This window comes from Micromesistius poutassou, assembly GCF_964030765.1.
Source record: "Micromesistius poutassou genome assembly, chromosome: 18".
Lineage (NCBI taxonomy): Eukaryota > Metazoa > Chordata > Actinopteri > Gadiformes > Gadidae > Micromesistius > Micromesistius poutassou.
In genome coordinates, this window is record NC_140288.1 from 15154196 (window position 1) to 15179044 (window position 24849).

Here is a 24849-nt window from a genome sequence, read left to right on the forward strand (position 1 = left end):
GTACCAGGCTGGACCGGAGGCTGTGGACCGGAGGGTAACCATAACCAAACACTTGACACCTGGAGGTTCTTTTTAATTATTTCAAATGATCATAGAGGGTCTTCATTAGTTTTTCCTTCAGATTTTTCATTCTGTGAATTTTAGCCAAAGCTGTGATTTGAAGTAATTAAGGTCACATCAGCTGCTACTACTATAGTTTATCCAGCGTACATCAAGATGGACACTAAAACGTAACAGCTGGTCACACTCACACTTGGTAACGTATCATCACCCTTTTAATGTGTGTTTGTATTGTGAACAGATTAAGCTGACGACCCACCAGGAGCAAGAAGAGTACTACGATGGGACTGCTCAAGTCTTTGGAAGGTTAATACCAACAGGTTTTTTTTTTTACATCGTTTCACCACCAAAGCTATGCTGTTAAATTCACAGAATGTTTTACTATATTCCTGAATTACAAATTCCCAAGTGTGTGCATGTTTCATGTTGAAGTTTAAAATTTGATTTGATTCAGAATTATTTAAACAAGGTGTCCAAAGAATAATAAACTACTACCACTGTTTCAAGTGTAGAATTCTCAAAACAAAAGTATTTTCTTCAACACAAATTATATAAACTAAAAAAATTATGGAGGAGGAGCCACCTATCTGGAGGGAGACCCGGAATCTGGTTAGCCGCCTAGCTGGACATCGTTAGCCTCCTAGCATAATGGATATAGTTAGCTTCATAGCATAATGGGTATTGTTAGCCTCATAGCATAATCAACATCGCTAGCCTCATAGTTATCTATATCATTAGCCTCCTAGTATAATTGATATTGTAGCATAATTGACATTGGTAGCCCCATAGCGTAATCAACATGGTAGCCTCATAGCGTAATCGACATGGGTAGCCTCATAGTGGAATTGACATTGGTAGCCTCATTGACATTGTTGGCCTATGGCTAGCAACATAGCTCATGCTACGAGGCTAACGATTTGTGTTTTTCCTCTTGCAACATTTCAGTGACCCACTGACGGCGCCTCGTCGGAGCTGGACGGTGGAGACTTCAGATGCAACTTCTACCTCGCAGGACGTGACAAAGTCACGGGTTGTCAAGGGTTCCTTGTTTCTCAAGGGTTCCTTCGCGGGTTCCTCATGGTTCAGTGTTAGGGACAGAGTTAGGGTCAGATGGTCTCACGATGAACCATTGTTTTTTTTTTTAATCACATCCCAGAATTGTTTCACTGTGTGCACAGATGTTGAAATGTATACTGATGTTTTATGATATAAAATCATTTAAAATGACCTGGTTGTGTGGCTTGTTGTATGGTCATTTTTATTATACACATGCATGTTACCCTAATGAGGTAAGGTTACCTCTCCCCTCCCCTATATCCTAACCTCCCTCCTCCCATATCCTCTCCCAACCTCCCTCCCCTATACCCTAACCTCCCCCTCTATACCCTGAATGGATTCATAAAAAATACATATAAAACAATCACTCTAAACATAATTTAAGGGAAGAATGTAATACAAAGTGTCAAGACAGAATAAACTCTGCTGCTGCAGCAACAGAGATACAGTCCCTAAGATATCTAATGTATTCATACATTGTTTATGTAGGATATAGGCCTACGTATATGTGTATATATAACCTAATCATATTGTTTCTTCTACTTAAAAATAGCTGACAGTTTTTTTTCCCCTTCTCGGGGATTATATTCCCAGTTTTGATCTCGGACGACAAAAGAAGCCAGCGGTGGAATGAGATAACAAACGCCGTCACTGTTTAACTGTGTAAGGACATGGTTCCCTTTCAAAATGTCGATAGAAAGGGCTTTAAAGAGACGGTCAAAACACTCAATCCCAGGTACGCGTTACCTGCCCGCACACACTTCAGCCAAATTGAGATGCCAAAACTACGGCAAGGTCCGCGACCAAGTGGAGAAAGAAATCCATACTATCCATACTAGAAGTAACTTAAAAAAAAACAACTTATGTACTATGTGAAATATTTCCTAGTAATACAAAAATATACTAATAGCTGCCTAACCAGTATTTTACCCCTTCAGAAGTATTTATATCGAAATTAAAATATAAAATGAACATACCGTGATATAATACCATTACCGTCTATACCTCAAATCATGCCGTGATATAAATTTTAGTCCATACCGTACAGCCCTAATGTATGGTATCACAGATAGTGAATAATCGGGGGGGTTGGTAACTACATTGCGACTGCTCGCTCAGACCTCTCGCTTATGATGCTACAATGCTAGAGAACGAGAATATTTCTACATCCAGAACGTCATGCACTTGGGCGTGGCTAGGCTCCCATGGTGCGGAAGCAATTATGTCCTTGATGTTGCCCTGCGTCACTGAGCAGTTTCCATAGGAATGAATGGGAGCCATGTTTCTGTTCTCCCTCTATACCAGGGGCCTCTACGGATTCTCTTTTTTGCATAGGAAATTTCCTTTCCTATCGAGATGACCCGGAAGTACTTGGATGAAAGGTGGTTTGAAATCTAAAAATGCTTAGGAAAGGAGCCTTGATGCATCCTTTAACCCTCCTTTAGCATAGGTTACTATATATTGGTTTCCCATAATCCTTCATGGCGGCAATATTTAAATAAACAGGCCACCAACAAAGTTTACAGACGCTATGCGAAGACGCATGAGAGACGCGGTTAAGCAGAAGAAGAGAATACAAAAAAGAAAAGAAAATACAATTGATAATAATGGATACCAATTCCAGAAACACATTATTTGAATCAAAATTAATTAATTTATTGCTGGTTAGCAAGCACACAATAAACACCATAAGAAAATAAAATTCTGACTTCACATTTGAGAAAGAATACTGGGGGCAGTTAATTTCAACATCAACATAAGTTGAGCCTCGTTTTTTTCCAGTGCTAAAGTGACAGCTAGTTAAATTGACAGCTAGCACGACAGTGCTGACAGCAGACGCGCGATGATGCAGATGAACACACCTCTGAGTTTATGTATTGAGAAACCTCCCAGTGTCTTTCCATTGAAGCAAGGCCATCCCTCTAACTGTGAGTTATTGTAGGCTAACCACAATGTAGATCACAGTGTTGCCACAGAGGGCCAGACAGGACCTGGCTGGATGAGTAATGTTGACTCATTACTTCAGATCCAGAATTCTGTGTTGCAGAAAGTAGGCCAACGCTGCCCCGTCTGGGTTCATACTGACACTGTCTGGTCTGGGTTCATACTGACACTGCCTGGTCTGGGTTCATACTGACACTGTCTGGTCTGGGTTCATACTGACACTGTCTGGTCTGGGTTCATACTGACACTGTCTGGTCTGGGTTCATACTGAGACTGTCTGGTCTGGGTTCATACTCAGTGATGGTTCTACACTGAATTGCGCCCCGGGTGAGACCCCCTCCGAGCGCCCCCTACGTGGCTGGCTGTTGACGGGGGGGGGGGGGGCTAGTGCCTAAAACCGCCACTGTTCATACTGACACTGTCTGGTCTGGGTTCATACTGACACTGCCTGGTCTGGGTTCATACTCACACTGTCTCTTAGGTTCATACTCACACTGTCTCTTAGGTTCATACTCACACTGTCTCTTAGGTTCATACTCACACTGCCTGGACTGCTTAATGAGACCCAGCAGATCTACCATGTTATAGCAGAACTTGTGGCGGGACAAGGCACAGAGCCTGGGCCGGAAACAACAAACCGCAAGGGTCAGAGTTACAGCTTGTTTCCTGTTTTGTTGCGAGATATTCTGAAGAAGGGTGTGCTCTAGCATCTCATGCTGCTACCGAGGATGTTTGTGGTGATACCCTCCAGTGAAGTAATCTCAGCATGACTTAGGGACAGTCATACCAATCTCATGACACCCTCTCTGAAGGGTTTGGGCTAACACTGGTTTGGGCAGAGAGGAAGTTCCAACCCACAGTATATATATATATATATATATATATATATGGTGAGAGAGATCTGCTCACCCTCAGACTACGACCTCCCCAGTGATCAGAGAAACACAACCTCAAGCAATCTCATCTCCTTCTGTCTCCAAAGGTAGGACCATGGTTATCTTTACTTTTAATAAGATAGAGACAGATAATCATGTTGATTTCTTGAATCTGTTTTTATTTGTGGATTTCCCTCCCTCCATCCAGCGACCAATCAGGGCAAAGAGATGGAAACCCTGTCCCTAGTCCTGCTTCTCCTCTCCACAGCGTTCGCTATGCCAGTAAGCTAACTAGCTCCGGTTAACCGTTTTTTTTCTCACCCCCACAGATAATGGATTTCATGGAAATGCCTTGATTATTACTACATTTTTATGATTTATTGATTATTATTACAACACCACACACACACACACACACACACACACACACACACACACACACACACACACACACACACAGGGAAACCATGCAGATGCTGTTTAATTCCAGTAGTCTGAACCGAAATCGTCTTTTTTCTCTTCCTGCACTTCCTGCAAAGATGAGGCGGATGGGAAAACCATACATCTCCTCCTTCTCCTCCTCCTCCTCCTCCTCCTCCTCCTCTGAGTCCCTAGAGTCCTCCTTCTCCTCCTCCTCCTCCTCCTCCTCCTCCTCTGAGTCCCTAGAGTCCTCCTTCTCCTCCTCCTCTGAGTCCCTAGAGTCCTCCTCCTCCTCCTCCTCAGAGGAGGAGCGTCTCACCCCTGGTACACTGGCCCCTCCCACTGTTGCCCTAACAACCATCACGGGGGCAGACTGGGACACGACTGCAATGGGACCAATCACGGAAGGGAGCACACCACCTACGGCCCCACCCAGCAGCACGGTGACGGAGGCGGTGACAGGCTGCGTTACCGAGGAGATTCCAACTCCTCCCCCCGTCACAGAGGTCAGAGGAGACGCCTAACAGACCGAGCTCCAGAGAACGTCCCGTTGACTTGAAGGTCTCGCGGTGTGGTGGTTCTATCTCAGGGGATATCCGTCTTGTTGACTACGTTGGTAGGACATGATCTCTGTCATTGTGTTATAGTTCTATATCAGCATGTATATGTACACGCCCAGGTGATAAAATGTTATACTTCAACTATACTTTTGAAAGAATGTACTAAGTACACTTTTAGTTTGTAACTGTACTTTGTGCTTTTTTTGTCGCCTTCGAGTATACCTAATTGTACTCAAAAAGTCCTTGAGTACTACTTGACTATTACTTGAGTATACTTTAAGTGTAATTAGTTAGTATGCTAAATTGGCACAACTTTTTACAAACTTGTGCTGAAGTACACCAGTGAAAATTATGATTCTTTAGCATTTGAAACACACTTGCAGTACAATTGTATTAAATCACCAGTGTGTTGGAAATATATTAATAAATGCTTTAGACTTCAATTGATAGTGTAGAAGTGTATTTTGAACATACTGTTATTATATGTTATTAAACTGAATTATAATGCACTGTCTGTATTTGGGAATATTAAAGTGTGCTGTTATGTTAATAAAAATGTATATATACTTCTATCACAATTTGAGCATCATAAAGGCATGTACTTTAAGTATAATTTTATAATACTATAATGTAGAGTAGAAGTGTAGATGAAGTGTATTTTATCACTGTGTATATATACAACAGAATATACGTTTATTTTAGGTACAATAAGGTTATAATACTGAAGTAAACTAATACTTATAATACATTATACTGATATAAATGGGAAACCAGATAATTCTTGTAATGTAAAAATCCTAATTAGACCTACCTTAGGGCTGGGTTTCACTGGGTAACGATACCAATAGGAGGGTACTACAATTTTTTTTCTACTTCACTGGATACTCATTATGTGAAGGGAAGGAATCAGTTGCGTATAAGGATATTGTACAGGAAGAGCTCATGTCGCCAGACCTTATCTCAGGACCCTTTTCAACATGGTCTGGGCAGCCATGTTAGAGAAGCCTCCAGCTAGAGGTGGAGAAGCCTCCTGCTAGAGGTAGAAATTCTTGATCTACAAGTATTCTGTATACTTGTAGATCAATGCAACCTTTTGTATCTAAATTAGTGAACATTTGAGTTTCTGTAATGCCAGATGTGAAATTCAAGGAGGTGAATTCAAAACTAACATGTTCAGATGCATATTACGGCTCAATCGTTGCTTTCCCTGTGTTCACCACTAGGTGGAATTGTTACTCATGAATGCCGCCATTCTTGGCCAGGACTCCCTGGAAGAAGAGTTACAGGAGCTCAATGGGACTTTTCCTGGTTAAATAATAGAATTATTAGAATAAATAAATGAATGAGGACAGTGCGTCCAGAAGGCTTGTTGATGACCTGGCGACGAGGACTGGTTGAGGTGAAGCAGGTGGAAGATGAGGGGATGAGGTAAGAAGTGCAGAGAGGACTGGACTGGAACAGGGTGGGTCTCATGGGTCATTCAACATCATTCCTCTTTTTTGCCCATGAGCTTTAGGTGCCTGTCATATTTTCTATGGTTTATAGTAATGAGGAAAATGTATTTTCATGGCTGTGAGAAGCACTGTGAGGAATGTTTAGTGCTGATTTCCCTTTTGTAGGGTATAAACCTTTCTATAAGCACTGATGGGTATAAACTGGAATATTGTCATCACCTTGACAACGAGGCTCATGCTAAACCATTCTGTGTCACCGACGACGGTGATGAGTGACTTGCTCCAGGGGTGGAAAGGTTTGTTCAACTACCTAGAGAAGGGGAGAAGAGCTTGATGGGTACCTATTGTTCCAACTGACGGGGATTAGATTCCTCGGGTTATCCAAGAGTGCATAAGTTAACCACTGTGTGGTTGACATTCTTGGAGAGGAGAGCCAGGTAATATCAAGTGTTTAACATTTGGCTTCATTGTAACAATACATATCTTATATTATGAGGTGTTATGAATGACAAAGGGACAGGACCCTCCCACCCTGTTGACCTGGTTATTTTCAACTATTATTCCAAACATATGGCAGAGATATCCTTTTAAACCTTCATTATTTTCTACCATAATATCAATGCCCATTTTTTCTAAAACACAAAGAACTGACTCTCAAAGTGACTCCTGAATGCAGAATCTTGACCCTCTGCAGTGCACTGTGCAGCCATCAGGGGACACATTTTGCATAATAAATGTGAGCTGGTCTGTGTGTGTAACATCTGGAGTGGAATCGACACTGATCGAAAATTACTTTGCAATTTTTATCTGACTGATATTTCTTGTAGGACCCGCTCTCGCATCAGTTCAATAATTTGTTAACATGTTGTTGATGTGAGGTATGATCGTGTTCCCTTGGCAGCACTGCCATATTTTTCTATATCTGCTTTCAAGAATGGATCGAACTCGCTGATAACTTCCAGCACACCCATAAAGTTCCCATTATCAGGTTGCCATAAAATATCACTGTGTCCCTCTGCGTCTTTATTCTGACATGTTTCAGGTCCTATTGAAGCCAGTATGTCCTCATATGTTCATCAATTCTACCCCAGCATGCAGGATCCGTGCTGTAAGTAGCGGGATTTGCGACCTCTTGTTCTCTCTCCGTAGCAACAGGCCGTCATGGAGGGATTTGTGGCGGGTTGGACAGCATGGGTAATTCCTGGGGTGTGGGTGGTTACTGGTGTTTGGGGTGGTTGAAGTGTCAGTCCCTCTGTCTCAGACTCCTCATGTGAGTGAGATGGTGAGGCATGGTCAGTGGTGTCTTCGCCATGGCCAGAGCTATGAGCCAGAGTGCTTTTTTGCTCCGCTATCACATTTCTTTCCAGATATTTTGCCGCAATGGCATGTTGTCCAGTAGCCCTGACATATCATTTAACAACAAAATGGCTTAATGAACATGGCCACATCAGCTGCTTCATTTTTTTTATGTTTCTTGTTAATAGGGGTCAAGTTTTTTTTATTTGAAGTGCAATGGAGAATAGTCTGGCCAATCCAGGGCCCCTTGCACACCTGGGCCCCTAGGATGCAGCATAGGCTAGCCTGTGCGTTAATCTGGCGCCTGGTTGTGGGGAGTTAAAAAATATATGATATACAGTATATGAAAATATATATCATATATAAAATATATAAAATATAAGAAAAAGGGGCGGCCGGGACTTGGATAGAGGCGTTGCTGCGTTGTCTAGCGAGCTGCTGACCATCATGGGAGAGAAGGTGATGCAGTCGCATTTAACAAAGACGTTGAAAGATGAGGCGATCTACGAGAAAGACACAGAGGAACTGTCCTCGTGGCATGCCGCGACCGAACCGGCTTGGCAGTGTAAAAATGCCAGACAAACACACACAATATATCACAACTTTTATTAACACTATAAACACTATAATAATGACAACGGTTCAAAGATGCAAGAAGCGCGCTCGGAAAAGGTTCACAAAGGATTATGGGATGAATAGTTCCTTCACTCGTTCACAAAATAATGCACAGTCTTGTACTTTTTCTTTTTCTTACGTTTTCAATTTTTTTGCTTCGAATCAAATGGTGTATGGTGCAAAAGGGGGTGGTCCCTGGTGATCAGATCACGTGGTCACGGGGTGCTTCCTGGTTGTGGTCGTGACGTTTCAGCAGTATGCAGCATGCTTTGTAGTGGCATGTGCATGTGCCATCACCATGGGCTGTTGTCCTCAGGAAGATGTGCAGTTTTGCTTTTATTTCTGCACAATCTAAGAAACCAACGTTTTTAAGGGGAATATATTGATTGTTTATTTTTCGAGGAGTCTAATAATGCCAAGGACGGTGTCTAAACTTCGTCACGCTTGGCACTGATCACTCGTAACTGTCAAAACGTGTGTTTGTGAAAGAACATGTTGAGACGTGTTTCCATGAAGGTCTGACCAGCTGGGAGCCGCTCAAGAAATGGATTGCAGTTTTCCTGACCGACTGTTCCCGACGTACTTCAGCTCCGGACCCCCGAACTGCGGATCCAAACACACCGCCGGAGGATGGGGCGAGTACAAGGGGATACTCAACACATCTGACCAGGTACCACGGAATACTCAACACATCTGATCAGGTTCCAGGGAATACTCAACACATCTGTTAAGGGAATACTACCTATTCAGGGAATACTCAACACATCTGTTAAGGGAATACTAAACACACCTGATCAGGTACACGTGTGGTACCAGGGAAACTATGGAGGTAGATTTGTGTCTTTATTATGCAATCAAACAGAATAGGTTTGAGAGCAAAACTTTCCACACTGCCATCAAAAAATAGATTTGAGTGCAAAATTATCGACACTGCAATCAAAAAATGTTTTATTGCAAGTAAAATAAATGTGATTAAAAATGTATTAATGGAAATCCAAAAGTTTTTTTTGCAAATCCAAAAGTTTTGTTTGCGAATCCAAAAGTTTAGCTTACAAATCCAAAAGTTTTGCTTGCAAATCCAAAAGTTTTGCTTGTTGTTGCCAAGCTGTCACTCTGATCGAGACTGGCCAATAGAGACGTCCGGCGTAGGTCCCGCCCACGAGATTCAGCTCAACAGCAAGCAAAACTTTTGGATTCGCAAGCAAAACTTTTGGATTTGTAAGCTAAACTTTTGGATTCCCATTAATACATTTTTAATCACATTTATTTTACTTGCAATAAAACATTTTTTGATTGCAGTGTCGATAGTTTTGCTCTCAAACCTATTCTGTTTGATTGCATAAAAAAGACACAAATCTACCTCCATAGGAAACTAAATCCAACCGGGGGGGGGGTTTGGATTGTGGATGAGACCATCTGATGGTCTCGGGTTATGGGATCAGTCAACGTTACCTTGTTGTAGCTTGTCTTGTCATGTTCTTATGAGAGTTGATTAAGTTAGTAGTACCCTCTACCAACTCAAATGTTATTATTAGTAACCTTCAATGTCGACTAGTTTGTTGGGTGGTCTTAGAGTACGTCCATAATAGTCCGTAGTGTTTAAGATCCCCAGCCTACTCTTTGGCAAATGATCATTTGTGAAATGCATGTTTTGTGTAAAGTCTCTTGGATATGCCAGTGTAAATACCGTGTAACGGTAAAGGGTGATTATGTTCTCGATGCCAGTGTTGAGTGTCTGTGGCTCTCTGCAGGGAATGAGCAATGAGGCGCATCCGAGGATACTACCCCGACGGCGGACTGGAGGAGACCTCTGGGCCCCCTCAGAGCCCGTGGTCCTGCCGCTGCTGCCGCCCAAACCAAGTACGTTCAGAACGTTAAGAAGTAATAACAACCAGTACGTTAAGAAGGTTGTCTGACAACCAGTACGTTAAGAAGTAATAACAACCAGTATGTTAAGAAGTAATAACAACCAGTACGTTAAGAAGTAATAACAACCAGTACGTTAAGAAGTAATAACAACCAGTACGTTAAGAAGTAATAACAACCAGTACGTTAAGGCCTGTCTATGGAGGTAGATTTGTGTCTTTATTATGCAATCAAACAGAATAGGTTTGAGAGCAAAACTATCGACACTGCAATCAAAAAATGTTTTATTGCAAGTAAAATAAATGTGATTAAAAATGTATTAATGGGAATCCAAAAGTTTTGCTTGCGAATCCAAAAGTTTTGCTTGCAAATCCAAAAGTTTTGCTTGCTGTTGAGCTGAATCTCGTGGGCGGGACCTACGCTGAAAGATGTAAGACACGTCTCTATTGGCCAGTCTCGATCAGAGTGACAGCTTGGCAACATCCACAGTTAGTAACGAGAGAGGGAGTTTTGAAGTCCATGATGAGACCGAGCGGGACTCAGGAGCCGAGTTGCCAAGCTGTCACTCCGATCGAGACTGGCCAATAGAGACGTGTCTTACATCTTTCGGCGTAGGTCCCGCCCACGAGATTCAGCTCAACAGCAAACAAAACTTTTGGATTCGCAAGCAAAACTTTTGGATTCGCAAGCAAAACTTTTGGATTCGCAAGCAAAACTTTTGGATTCGCAAGCAAAACTTTTGGATTCGCAAACAAAACTTTTGGATTCGCAAACAAAACTTTTGGATTTGCAAACAAAACTTTTGGATTCGCAAACAAAACTTTTGGATTCGCAAACAAAACTTTTGGATTCGTAAGCAAAACTTTTGGATTCGCAAACAAAACTTTTGGATTTGCAAACAAAACTTTTGGATTCCCATTAATACATTTTTAATCACATTTATTTTACTTGCAATAAAACATTTTTTGATTGCAGTGTGGAAAGTTTTGCTCTCAAACCTATTCTGTTTGATTGCATAATAAAGACACAAATCTACCTCCATATCTGACAACCAGTATGTTAAGAAGTTATATCAACCAGAACGTTATGAAGTTGCTAAAAACCAAGAAGTCATTGATTAGGTTCTAAACCCGTATATTTTCAACCGGACTAACTGTGTGTTCACACCAAAAGACACATTTTTCGCCAGGTCACGCTGACGCCAAAGTTTTGCTGCGCAACAAATCATAATCTGTCGCTGTGCAGTTATGTCAGGTGAACTTTGTTGTGCAGCGAATTTTGTCGCACAACATCTTTTGCCCGCCAAAGGTGTTTTATGCCAAATCTTGGGGCAGGTTTGTGCCTCAACAAATTTTGCCCGATACGCGTCTCTACATTGACTTTGTATTGAAACGTGTCGCCCCGTGACGTTTGGTGTGAACGCGCAGTTAGGTGGTCCTCAGTGGCAGAGGGCTTTAAATGTCTTTGCGTTAGATAGTATAGATAGTATAGATAGTATTCTGTTGAATTTATAAAATTATCCGAATGAAAAGATGCTTAAGCTGTTGTTGTTCCAGTTCCACCGTGGCACCTGGACTCTTCAGAGACGACAGACTTCGGACAACATGTGAGTTTAAAATGTCTCTTTTGGTCATCTGTCCCCATTGCACGGTAAACGTATTGCTAAAGCATTTAGTTATTGAGCAGACGCTTTTGTCCAGACCTCCAAACATATACAGTACATATACTAAACATATACAATGAAGCCTGCTCTAGGGTTCTGACTTGTAGACTGTGGACGTGGTGGTCTGGGGTTCCTACTGGTAGACTGTGGTGGTCTAGGGTTCCTACTGGTAGACTGTGGTGGTCTAGGGTTCTTACTTGTAGACTGTGGACGTGGTGGTCTGGGGTTCCTACTGGTAGACGTGGTGGTCTAGGGTTCCTACTGGTAGACTGTGGTGGTCTAGGGTTCCTACTGGTAGACTGTGGTAGACGTGGTGGTCTAGGGTTCCTACTGGTAGACTGTGGTAGACGTGGTGGTCTAGGGTTCCTACTGGTAGACTGTGGTAGACGTGGTGGTCTAGGGTACTAAAGGTAGACTGTGGTAGACGTGGTGGTCTAGGCTCCTCCTCCTAAATCAAATACCTAATAATAACAAGCTGCTATTTGGTAATATACTCCAATTACGATTATCTTTTCTTTCCAGCGACCTGCCATCCAGAATAGTGCATTTCTTCGTATGCTATTGAATAGTGCTAGTGCTGCGGTAAAATGTAATTAGAACTTTGATCATTAAACAAAAATGTGTTTTGTGCATTGTACAAAGGAGTGTGTCTCCACTGAAATTAACCTGGGTCGTGTTTCCAGATAAATTACCTCTGCCTCATTAAAAATATTACTTCTAAGACACGTTTGACTCGGAACCCCAGATATTTTCAATGGCCTGCTTTGCCTAATTTGCGCAAAGTAAACTGAAATCGGTGTGGCGCATGCACACATTGGGTCCAGTGGGACACTTCGGTGTTTTGCAGACAATCTTGTCTTAAAAGTAATTTCCAGCTCTGTTAACCCGCCTGGACTACTTTGGATTATAGTAAGTAACAAGCGCAGGCACACCGTTGCGTTGTGAACGCTTCTTTAGATGTACAGTATTGTTGGGTATGTTGGGTGGTGCAGGAGGTGGAGGTGGGCTCTGTTTAGATGGAGTCTACGGGCTCTGTTTGTAAGGTAATATCAGATCTCTAGAATCTGAGCCCTACTGTTCATTCAGTGATGGGTTTTTTCCACAATTGTTTTCTCAGCCAAATCTTAAATCAAACTTCCTTAAATAAGGGAATTACCTTTCATAAAGTTAGTCCCTTCAACGAGGGTTAGTACCTTCAATAAGGGTTAGTACCTTCAATAAGGGTTAGTGCCTTCCATAAGGGTTAGTACCTTCAATAAGGGTTAGTGCCTTCAATAAGGGTTAGTACCTTCCATAAAAGCGGCCACACACCGCGCCGAAAATCGGGCATCGCTGAGTCTTGAGAGGTCGGTGACATAAGTCTCTTTGGTGGTCTGTTTGGTGAGGTCGGCCATCGATAAGGTCATCTGCATTCTTTTCAGCCGATTCAACGTGTATAATCGGTCACTACAGTCGTTACCAATCTGATTGGTGGAGGGCTAGCCCTTGACTAGCGAATCAGTGAAGCCCGGAAGTAAGGATGGTAAACATACAAACAGTGAAAGCGCAGACAATGGCGACACACTCTCTCAGCGCATCGTTTTGATAGTTGATATTGAATTCTTTGACCATGTGGACTGAGGAAATCGAGGAACAATTTATCAGCATGGTGGAGGATAGACCGTTGCCCTGGTATTTATGGTTTTTGTTCTTTTTTGGACCACAATACAGATTAGCGCCACCTGCTACATTTCATCTCACGCGAGCGCAGAACGTACAGTGACTGACTGTCTGTAGTCATCTAGGTGTGTATTTCACACTTTATTCACTGAGTCGGTGAGATTAATAGCCCGACTCCATTTTCTGGCGACAATCGGCCAGTCGTCTTGGTGTGTGCCTTCCATGAGGGTTAGTGCCTTCAATGAGGGTTAGTATCTTCAATGAGGGTTAGTGCCTTCATTAAGGGTTAATATCTTCCATAAGGGTCAGTGCCTCCAATGAGGGTTAGGCGTTCTGGACACCTATAGTATAAGAGTGTGTGTGGATGGTGAATCTCCATCTGAGCTTTGAATGGCAAGTTCTTGTCATCCGTCGGCCTATCGCTAGTGCTTTCATGAGGAAAAAGTCTATACGTCTAAAACAGAAAGTAACAAGATGTTTTCTGTGTTCCCAGATGGAGAACTTCTACCTGAACCACTACGGTGACGCCTTCGGCTCCGTCAGTGCACTGCTGCAGGACCACTTATACCCCGGCCCCAAACGGAGAAAGGTGGGAGAAGGAAAATCAACTTTATTGTCCAACTGAGGATTTGGCTGAAGAGGATTATATTTGATTCAATTAATCAACCGAAGTGATGCTAGCTGTCAGTTAACTGAAACTAAAATGTCATGTTTTTAAAAAAAACAGACGAAAATTGATTAGACCAAGCCAGATATCTGCACTGGATGCTGGAGCTATGGAATAGCTGTAACGCTAACCTATGGGGGCAAGCTCTTTATCCGCATTTGGGGCGTCAGTGCAGATCTCTGGCTTGGTCGAATAACCCTGTGACACTCAGGAAAACGATAATGGGGTTAAAAATCTCCTTTAAGAAGCTATTAGGACTCCCATAATAATGTGGTCCTACCAAGGAGATGACAGGACTTGACCTTCACCGTTCCAAGAACCACATAAGGAAATCAGCCAGACCAGGGATTTTATCGTAAAGAGCTGTGCTTGTTCCCAGCGGAGGAAGACACGGTTATTCAGAAAGGAATGGTGCTGTTTGTTGATGATCAAACTGCTTTCCAAAGAAGCAGAGCTCCATTTGGGTTGACCTTTTCAATGTAGTTTATTCCAGATATACACACGTAAATAGATTTGTGTTTGCATTACCTGGAAGGTGTATTCGGCCGAGTTGTGGAGCTAATGCTATGCTACCTGGGGGTAGCATAGCAAAAACGGATGCCTCCCAAACGTGGACGTATTAAATAACGCTCCAAATGCACAAGTCGTACGTTAATGCGCCTCATCCACAAACTGCCATTCGTTTCACTATTATATGTTTGGATTGTAAATCAACTATTGAGTCCTACACATTTTCTTGTAAAAGTGGAAAAATATTGGGAAATGCAGACATCATCAAAATGACAAAATGATATTTTAACGTCACTTCATTAACTGACCAAGCTGCCGGTTACCTTAGAGACCAGGCACACACGGTCATCATGCGGGCCTCGTCCTTGACACAACTCCAAACGTGTTCCTCAGAGCTGGAGGAGTGACGCGCTGAGCCTGGGCTGGACGGACGGCTTCCTGAGCAAGCTGGAACACAGGAAGTGAGTGGAAGGTCTTAGCGGCCGCCAAATACGCCCATCTTATGCACGCCTTTCACTCTCCGTGCGCAGCCCCGCCTCCTCCCGTGAACCAAGAAAGCCTGCTCTGTGAAGACGGGGGATTTACCCCCCTTGGTTTTACGCAGGCAGCTTGAGATAAGACGGTGAAATTAGGAGTCTTTACTTGTTGTGGAAGTACCAGAGAGTCGGAGAACCCGACACAGTCTGTAAGATGCATAATATCAGAGAATCCCCCCCGTCGGCCGCGGCGCAATGAATGAATAAAGATCCTAGTTATTTTATAACCTTGTTGATGAGCAACATTTAGAAAAACATGTACTTTTAATTCAGCCTTGGGTGAAATCGAAGCGTAGTGTGTACTGAATGCATGTTGATGATGATACACTCCTTATAGGGGGTAACTACATTGGCACGACACCGGCTTCCTCCATCTTCTGCGCCAGCTTTTTAAATAAATCACCGAAGTGAGTTGACAGCTGTCTACTGAAAACATCTTTCTCCCGCCGGAGCAGCCCCTCCGCCGCCCCTCCGCCGCCCGTCCGTATACGGCGTTCCCCGCCGCGGCACAATGAATGAATAGAGATCGTAAACACGTCGGGAGAAAAAAACATCTATAATCCATAATCCATAATCCAATCCCACTCCGTACATGCACGCTTAACTCGACTATGAATCGAATTATCTAGGGGTCTTAATTTGACTATGAGAAACCCAATTCGATTAGATTTTAGCGCGACTAAGGTGTATACATGCATCTCAGTAATCCAATCATAGTTGGACTAACCCAATAATTCAACTCTCTCTCGTCTCACTCTGTTCCGTTTTGTAACGCGTGGCTCTCTGTGTCAGGTGCGAGTATTCGTATCTTAACCGCCGCGTGGTTGCCTACGACGACCTGCTGCGAGACGTCCTCCACGACATCCCCCCCGCCCTGCTGGGGGGGCTGCTCCAGGAGGAGCTGCAGCAGAGCGGCCAGCGGCGGCTGTTCTCCGAGACGGCCACCGGGGGGGCCCTGGCCCACGCCGCCCTGCCCCAGGGCCCCTGGCTGCTCTACTCTGCTGGACCGGCCTTCAGCCTCCTCAGTATCCTTCACCTTACCCAGCTGTGTGTGTGTGTGTGTGTGTGTGTGTGTGTGTGTGTGTGTGTGTGTGTGTGTGTGTGTGTGTGTGTGTGTGTGTGTGTGTGTGTGTGTGTGTGTGCCCCCTGCTAGCCCTCTTTAACTCGCCGCCCCAGACTTCCAGCGGGTGTGGTTGCGGTGCGAGGGGGGGGAGGGGGGGGGTGCCCCTCGCCTGGACCCCAGCAGGACGCTCTCCTGCGTGGAGCTTAAAGGGCCGGTACGCCAGATCAGCGTCTCCCCGCTGCTGTCCGACTGTACGTACCGACGCACTGGGTTCACATCACCCGTCCTCTCAGACTGAACACTTTGGTTTATTCGTTTCCCCACGTTAACAAAATAATACTATTGGTGGAGCCGAGTTGTATAAGTTGACAAATACGCGTGATAACATTTTTATCGTGCGTATGAATGCCACAAAGCGGCGTTCGTTTTAATCGCACCGAGGTTGAGTTTTCGTGGCTCTAGCCTGTGGTTCGTTAAATCAGTTTAACCAATCACTCTCAATCTTTGTCGTAGTCGCCTTTTAGGGCTGAGCGAATATTTGAATATTCATATGTTCGTTCGTTAGTCAGGTATTAGAATCTCAATTCAGTATTCATGTTTCATTTTGTTTTGTTTTGTGGAAAAAGTGCAATACACAAAAATATGAATTGGTTATTCAGTAAACATGAATAGAACAGGCAACAATGTTTTCTCTTGAATGGCGATCCGTCCCCCGCGACGGCACTGATGAGTCGATTCTGAAAGTCACGGACGTGATATTGTTGTTTTGCCGTTTCGTATTACAGAAATAACACATTTGTTTGACCAGTTGAACCACTTTAGAAAACAAAAGGAAAAAACGGATCAGTTGATAAAAGCTGGATTTTGTGGCAGTGGCTCCACCTGCTGCGCTACAGGCACTGATAGATACACACTTTATCTTTATTTTCTCCCTGCACCGAATATTCAGATAGTTTGGAACCCTAGTGAATATTCAAAGCATGAAATGATGCATTGGGGCCAGCCCTAGTCACCATGGAGACGGTACACATTTGTAGGAACACGGCAGAGGCTGTTTCTAAACACTATTACATGAAACACGGTAAAGCGCAGACCCCTTACCGACGGGTCCACGGGAATCAGGCTCCGGTCAGCAGTAGTGTGTGTTTGTGTTCCCAGGTTGTGTGGCTGTGCGCTCCGACTACATGTGTGGTGTGTGGAGGTTCAACGAGACGGACAAACCCAAGGTCCTGCAGGTCATGAAGACCAAGCAGCCAGCCACCTGCATCGCAGCCAGGTAGACACACACACACACACGCACACACACACACACACACACACACACACACACACACACACACACACACACACACACACACACACACACACACACACACACACACACACACACACACACACACACACACACACAGTGTGTTCAGTCTATGTTGTTGAGTCTCAGTGGAACACTCCATGGAGTATTGAACACTTGTGTTTCAGTCCACATGTTCTGGGTGAGGTTCTGCTGGCTGATGAGAGTGGATCTGCTCACCTCTGGACCGTCGGCAAAGGGTGAGTGTGTGTTGTATGATGGATCTGTGTGTGTGCAATGAATCTTTATATAATCGATCAGTGTGTGTGTTTAATGAATCTGTATAATGAGTGTGTGTATAATGGGTGTGTGTGTTAGCATGACCCAGGTGCGTCATGAGGACAGTAACCTGTACTTCAACGCCTCGTCTCCTTGGCGATGGTGTGAGTTCTCAGCTCACCCTAGAGTGATGCTGTACGCAGACCGCACCGGGATGGAGCTGACGGACACGCGGGTACGAAAGCACCCTCTAGCACTACCTCACTGCCCCCTTTTCCCCCTCACTGCAGCCCCCCTCCTCCTCCTCACTGCCTCCTCCCCCTCACTGCCTCCTCCTCCTCCTCACTGCCTCCCCCTCCTCCTCACTGCCTCCCCCTCCTCCTCCTCACTGCCTCCTCCTCCTCCTCACTGCCTCCTCCTCCTCCTCACTGCCTCCCCCTCCTCCTCCTCACTGCCTCCTCCTCACTGCCTCCCCCTCCTCCTCCTCACTGCCTCCTCCTCCTCCTCACTGCCTCCTCCTCCTCCTCACTGCCTCCTCCTCCTCCTCACTGCCTCCCCCTCCTCCTCCTCACTGCCTCCTCCTCCTCCTCCTCACTGCCTCCTCCTCCTCCTCCTCACTGCCTCCCCCTCCTCCTCACTTTGTCTACCTCCCTACCTCTACCTATCCTCACTCTACCTCTCTCTACCTCTACATCACTCTATCCCTCTCTCTGCCCCTAACCCTAACCCATATCTCTGTCTATAACGGATAGTGCTGTCCTTTGTTTCTATGGTAACCAGGCTGCCGACGCCCCCAGCTACACTCTGTTCCGGATCAGTCGGTCTCCTCAGTGTCGCAGCGGGGAGAGGGTGGTCCTGGGGAGATACCTGGCCGACGCCCACCCCTTCCACCACCTGGTCACCACACAGGTACACACACCTGACCAATCAGAGCAGGGGCCCCTAAAGACCAGACAATCACAGCACTAGTTCTGGCTCCAACCAAAACACTTTAGGGTTGTTTAAGTCGTGGTCTCACTAGTGTTGCACGGTATACCAGTGCTGAAACCGTATCACAATGACCTGCCATTTAAAACGCTGCAATACCGCATACGGACCGGTACATCAGGAATGTGAGTGTCTTCACCCTTTTTCCTATGAGTTGCATCTGCTGGTACCTTTGCTACATTATCAACCAATCGTATTAGAGTATTTCCTTAAAGGTGCAGTGTGTAGAACTAAGTGGCATACAGCAGTATGTAGTATGTTTAGTAAGTATGTTTTAAGTGTGTAATCCAATGAAAGTAAAACTTGTGTTTTGGTGACCTTGAATGAGCCCTTTATATCTACATAGGGTCCTCTTCCATGAAGCCCGCCAACTACACCCTGGTGTCAAATAACCTATTTTAGTTGCGCAAATGTTGATTAATATTTCTTACAATCTATTCAAAGAAACTAAACATTTGTAAAAACACGGGCCGTGTCCCAATTCAGGGGCTGCATCCTTCGAAGGACGCGTCCTTCGAAGGTGTGGCCTTCGTAGACCGCGAAGGCCACACCGAAGGCCGAACGAGAGTTGTGGAATGGGACGGTCTAGCCTACGGAGCGTTTCCGGATTGCGTAACCAGCCGTTAACGTCCTGGCACTTATTGTTTTTTCTCTCCCCCCCCCTGCAGTACTCTGCCTACATCATGGACGAGCGTTTCCCTGTTCTGCCCATGCTCAAGTGGGACCACATGATGCAGGCCCCACCCATCTTTGCTCAGGTTCTCCCAGGCCACGCCTCCTCCTCTGTGGGCGGGTCTAGCAGCACCAAGGTTGTGATTGGCTCCCAGAGTTCACAAGAAATCGTCATGCTGCAGTACTCAGGTCATTGATTTACCTCTGCAAAGGACTAATTCACACCAAACCTGGAGTGGCGGCGATTAGCGCAGACAGAGCTCAAGTGTCAAAATTAAACTATGGGTTCTCAAGATATGTTTAATTTTGCATTGGATTTATTTGAGATTTTGCCTAAACCTTCCTCTACTTAAACCTCTCCATCATTGGTTTACTTCAATTTATTGGCATCAACTATTGACCCAGGTACTCATAAGATGTTGTGCTATGGACCTATAGCACTATAGGGCTAATTGAATAACTGTCGATTACATATTATAGCCCTTGCAGTTGTGGAGATATCATATATCTATTAACTTTGGGTTCTTTTCAGAAATAGGCCTCGTGATAAAGTGGTTAAGGCAAAACAAATCTGCGAGTCTCAAACTTTTACTAATCAGGGTTTTGCGTTTCACAAACCGTAGGAAATAAAAAAAATGCAATTCATTAATGCAACTGAAAAAATGTCCTAGCCCTAATTGAAAAGATAATTTTTTTCCGCCGTTTGAGTGTGAATCAGCCCCGATGCGACCTCTAACAGTCCAGAACTTCTGATGACTGTGCAGCATGTAGTCAACAGGGTTGTGTACTATAACCACACGTATATATTAAATTACAGACTTAAGAATATTAATTTGTGTGTGACCCTGTTTGACCGTGTGTGTGTGTGACCCTGTGTGTTTGACCGTATGTGTGACCCTGCATGTGTGTGTGACTCTCTCTCTCTCTCTCTCTCTCCCTCTCCCTCTCCCTCTCTCTCTCTCTCTCTCTCTCTCTCTCTCTCTCTCTCTCTCTCTCTCTCTCTCTCTCTCTCTCTCTCTCTCTCTCAGGAGGCTCAGCGGAGGCGTGTGTTAGTCTGGGTCCTCCTCAGGAGCTCCTGAGACCCAGAGACTCTCTGGACCAGCTGCCGGTCCAGCTGCCCCACCGCCGTGAGGACCAGCGCCGCAGACTGGCCCTGCCCGCAGCAGGTAGTAAAGAACTGCAGAGTACCCAAACCACAGCCCGCCTGAAACACAACGAAACCACGATACTTATGCCGCTTTTCCACCGACAGTATCAGCTCGACTCGACTCAACTCGACTCGCCTCGCCTCAACTCGGTTCCAGGCGCGTTTCCATCTAAAAAAGTACCTCTTCAATGTGGGCGGGTCGTAGAAAAGAACCTCTCCACCATGGGCGGGTCGTCATTAGGTTTTAAACACGGGAGACGCGATTCCCGGGAAATCTGAATCTGATCAAGACTATTTCCTGATTCCCGGGAAAGGTTATGATGGGAAATAAAATAAAATAAAAAGCGCAATGACTGCGCGTCTGCTCTTTGCAGATGATGTGGTCCTGATGGCATCATCGGCCTGTGACCTTCAGCACTCACTGGATCGGCTGGCGGCCGAGTGTGAAGCGGCTGGGATGAGGATCAGCACCACTAAATCTGAGGCCATGACTCTTAGCAGGAAACCGGTGGATTGCCTACTCCGGGTAGGAAATGAGTCCTTAGCCCAAGTGAAGGAGTTTAAGTACCTCGGGGTCTTGTTCGCGAGTGAGGGTACGATGGAGCGTGAGATTGGCCGGAGAATCGGAGCAGCGGGGGCGGTATTGCGTTCGCTTTACCGCACTGTTGTGACGAAAAGAGAGCTGAGCCGCAAGGCAAAGCTCTCGATCTACCGGTCGATCTTCGTTCCTACCCTCACCTATGGTCATGAGGGGTGGGTGATGACCGAAAGGACGAGATCGCGGATACAAGCGGCCGAGATGAGTTTTCTCAGGAGGGTGGCTGGCTTCTCCCTTAGGGATAGGGTGAGAAGTTCAGTCATCCGGGAGGAACTCGGATTAGAGCCACTGCTCCTCTGCTTAGAAAGGAGTCAGTTGAGGTGGTTCGGGCATCTGGTAAGGATTCCCACTGGACGCCTCCCTTGGGAGGTGTTCCAGGCACGACCAGTGGGGAGGAGACCCCGGGGAAGACCCAGGACTAGGTGGAGAGATTATATCTCAACACTGGCCTGGGAACGCCTCGGGATCCCCCCGTCAGAGCTGGTCAATGTGGCCCGGGAAAGGGAAGTCTGGGGCCCCCTGCTTGAGCTGCTGCCCCCGCGACCCGACCCCGGATAAGCGGACGACGATGAGGATGAGGATGAGGACTGCGCGTCTATTGTTGTCATACGGTGACGATGATGGAGGCGAAACTCGAGCCCTAGGAAAGGAACGACACTGAAACGAAACAGCGAAACGCTGATCCTCCGGAGCCGGTCCGTGGACTCCAGCCACGCCGGACACACACAACCACGCCGGGCACACACAACCACGCACAGCCTTACTCTAGCCCCGGGAAAGGAGCGACACACACGGCGAAACGCTGATCAGTGTCCCCCTCGGGAGCGGGTTCGTGGACTACAACCACGCCGGACACAACTTAACTTTGAATGATTATTCCCATTTACAGCCGCTGGCCAATCAGTTACCAGCAGCCTGTTTACGTCACACAAAAGTACCTACTCCGCTCGCTTGGAACCTCGACGGAGGTAGTACAAAAAAAAAGTACCCGGTACTAGGTACCAGGTACTTTTTTTGCCAATGGAAACGCAAAAAAGGCGTGTCGAGTCGAGCTGGTACTGGCGGTGGAAAAGCGGCATTAGAGGTTTCCAAAGTTCCACAAAGGATATTGAATTAAACCTGCTGTTACAACGTGTCTCCCGTTAGCACTGCGACAGTAAGGAGCAGGTAGAAAAGCTCTGGTGTGGGTGGAATGTACGTAGACTGCACACCACACCTGAGACATTTCACCTGAGACATTTCTTAACTCTGAAGATAAAGAAAAACAAAGTATGACTTCAGAGTATTAGTCGAGATGGATTGACTTGTACTGACTGGTCACAATGTTTATAGAGTCACGTAGAGGAGAGACCTAACTGGTCACCATGTTGTTTATAGAGTAGAGTCCTGCTGGTCACCATGTTGTTTATAGAGTAGAGTCCTGCTGGTCACCATGTTGTTTATAGAGTAGAGTAGAGTCCTGCTGGTCACCATGTTGTTTATAGAGTAGAGTAGAGTCCTGCTGGTCACCATGTTGTTTATAGAGTAGAGACCTGCTGGTCACCATGTTGTTTATAGAGTAGAGTAGAGTCCTGCTGGTCACCATGTTGTTTATAGAGTAGAGTCCTGCTGGTCACCATGTTGTTTATAGAGTAGAGTAGAGTCCTGCTGGTCACCATGTTGTTTATAGAGTAGAGTAGAGTCCTGCTGGTCACCATGTTGTTTATAGAGTAGAGTCCTGCTGGTCACCATGTTGTTTATAGAGTAGAGTCCTGCTGGTCACCATGTTGTTTATAGAGTAGAGACCTGCTGGTCACCATGTTGTTTATAGAGTAGAGTAGAGTCCTGCTGGTCACCATGTTGTTTATAGAGTAGAGTCCTGCTGGTCACCATGTTGTTTATAGAGTAGAGTCCTTCTGGTCACCATGTTGTTTATAGAGTAGAGTCCTGCTGGTCACCATGTTGTTTATAGAGTAGAGTAGAGTCCTGCTGGTCACCATGTTGTTTATAGAGTAGAGTCCTGCTGGTCACCATGTTGTTTATAGAGTAGAGTCCTGCTGGTCACCATGTTGTTTATAGAGTAGAGTCCTGCTGGTCACCATGTTGTTTATAGAGGAGAGTCCTGCTGGTCACCATGTTGTTTATAGAGTAGAGTCCTGCTGGTCACCATGTTGTTTATAGAGTAGAGTCCTGCTGGTCACCATGTTGTTTGTAGAGTAGAGTCCTGCTGGTCACCATGTTGTTTATAGAGTAGAGTCCTGCTGGTCACCATGTTGTTTATAGAGTAGAGTCCTGCTGGTCACCATGTTGTTTATAGAGTAGAGTCCTGCTGGTCACCATGTTGTTTATAGAGTAGAGTAGAGTCCTGCTGGTCACCATGTTGTTTATAGAGGAGAGTCCTGCTGGTCACCATGTTGTTTATAGAGTAGAGTAGAGTCCTGCTGGTCACCATGTTGTTTATAGAGTAGAGTCCTGCTGGTCACCATGTTGTTTATAGAGTAGAGTCCTGCTGGTCACCATGTTGTTTATAGAGTAGAGTAGAGTCCTGCTGGTCACCATGTTGTTTATAGAGTAGAGTCCTGCTGGTCACCATGTTGTTTATAGAGTAGAGTCCTGCTGGTCACCATGTTGTTTATAGAGTAGAGTCCTGCTGGTCACCATGTTGTTTATAGAGTAGAGTCCTGCTGGTCACCATGTTGTTTATAGAGTAGAGTCCTGCTGGTCACCATGTTGTTTATAGAGTAGAGTCCTGCTGGTCACCATGTTGTTTATAGAGTAGAGTCCTGCTGGTCACCATGTTGTTTATAGAGTAGAGTAGAGTCCTGCTGGTCACCATGTTGTTTATAGAGGAGAGTCCTGCTGGTCACCATGTTGTTTATAGAGTAGAGTCCTGCTGGTCACCATGTTGTTTATAGAGTAGAGTCCTGCTGGTCACCATGTTGTTTATAGAGTAGAGTCCTGCTGGTCACCATGTTGTTTATAGAGTAGAGTAGAGTCCTGCTGGTCACCATGTTGTTTATAGAGTAGAGTCCTGCTGGTCACCATGTTGTTTATAGAGTAGAGTAGAGTCCTGCTGGTCACCATGTTGTTTATAGAGTAGAGTCCTGCTGGTCACCATGTTGTTTGTAGAGTAGAGTCCTGCTGGTCACCATGTTGTTTGTAGAGTAGAGTCCTGCTGGTCACCATGTTGTTTGTAGAGTAGAGTCCTGCTGGTCACCATGTTGTTTATAGAGTAGAGGAGAGTCCTGCTGGTCACCATGTTGTTTATAGAGTAGAGTAGAGTCCTGCTGGTCACCATGTTGTTTATAGAGTAGAGTCCTGCTGGTCACCATGTTGTTTATAGAGTAGAGTCCTGCTGGTCACCATGTTGTTTATAGAGTAGAGTCCTGCTGGTCACCATGTTGTTTATAGAGTAGAGTCCTGCTGGTCACCATGTTGTTTATAGAGTAGAGTCCTGCTGGTCACCATGTTGTTTATAGAGTAGAGTCCTGCTGGTCACCATGTTGTTTATAGAGTAGAGTCCTGCTGGTCACCATGTTGTTTATAGAGTAGAGTCCTGCTGGTCACCATGTTGTTTATAGAGTAGAGTCCTGCTGGTCACCATGTTGTTTATAGAGTAGAGTAGAGTCCTGCTGGTCACCATGTTGTTTAT

At 45.2% G+C, this 24849-nt stretch overlaps 1 protein-coding gene and 1 long non-coding RNA gene across 2 annotated transcripts in view; both read left to right on the top strand.

Moving 5' to 3' along the window:
* The first annotated feature begins 3907 nt into the window (after positions 1–3907).
* Positions 3908–4577, top strand: LOC311363047. Its single transcript, XR_014638914.1, has 3 exons — positions 3908–4042; positions 4144–4217; positions 4475–4577. It is a non-coding gene; the product is annotated as an uncharacterized lncRNA (long non-coding RNA).
* Positions 4578–8560: 3983 nt separating this feature from the next.
* Positions 8561–24849, top strand: part of taf1c (TATA-box binding protein associated factor, RNA polymerase I subunit C) — a 31980-nt gene continuing 15691 nt past the window's right edge. Inside the window, exons 1-13 of the mRNA XM_084483002.1 lie at positions 8561–8950; positions 10032–10140; positions 11703–11752; positions 13962–14057; positions 15039–15106; positions 15974–16206; positions 16358–16495; positions 17403–17520; positions 17724–17795; positions 17914–18049; positions 18595–18723; positions 19470–19662; positions 20502–20639. Coding sequence (XP_084339128.1) covers positions 8825–8950; positions 10032–10140; positions 11703–11752; positions 13962–14057; positions 15039–15106; positions 15974–16206; positions 16358–16495; positions 17403–17520; positions 17724–17795; positions 17914–18049; positions 18595–18723; positions 19470–19662; positions 20502–20639 — 1606 coding nt within the window. The 5' untranslated portion in view covers positions 8561–8824. The remainder of the gene's footprint in view (positions 8951–10031; positions 10141–11702; positions 11753–13961; positions 14058–15038; positions 15107–15973; positions 16207–16357; positions 16496–17402; positions 17521–17723; positions 17796–17913; positions 18050–18594; positions 18724–19469; positions 19663–20501; positions 20640–24849) is intronic.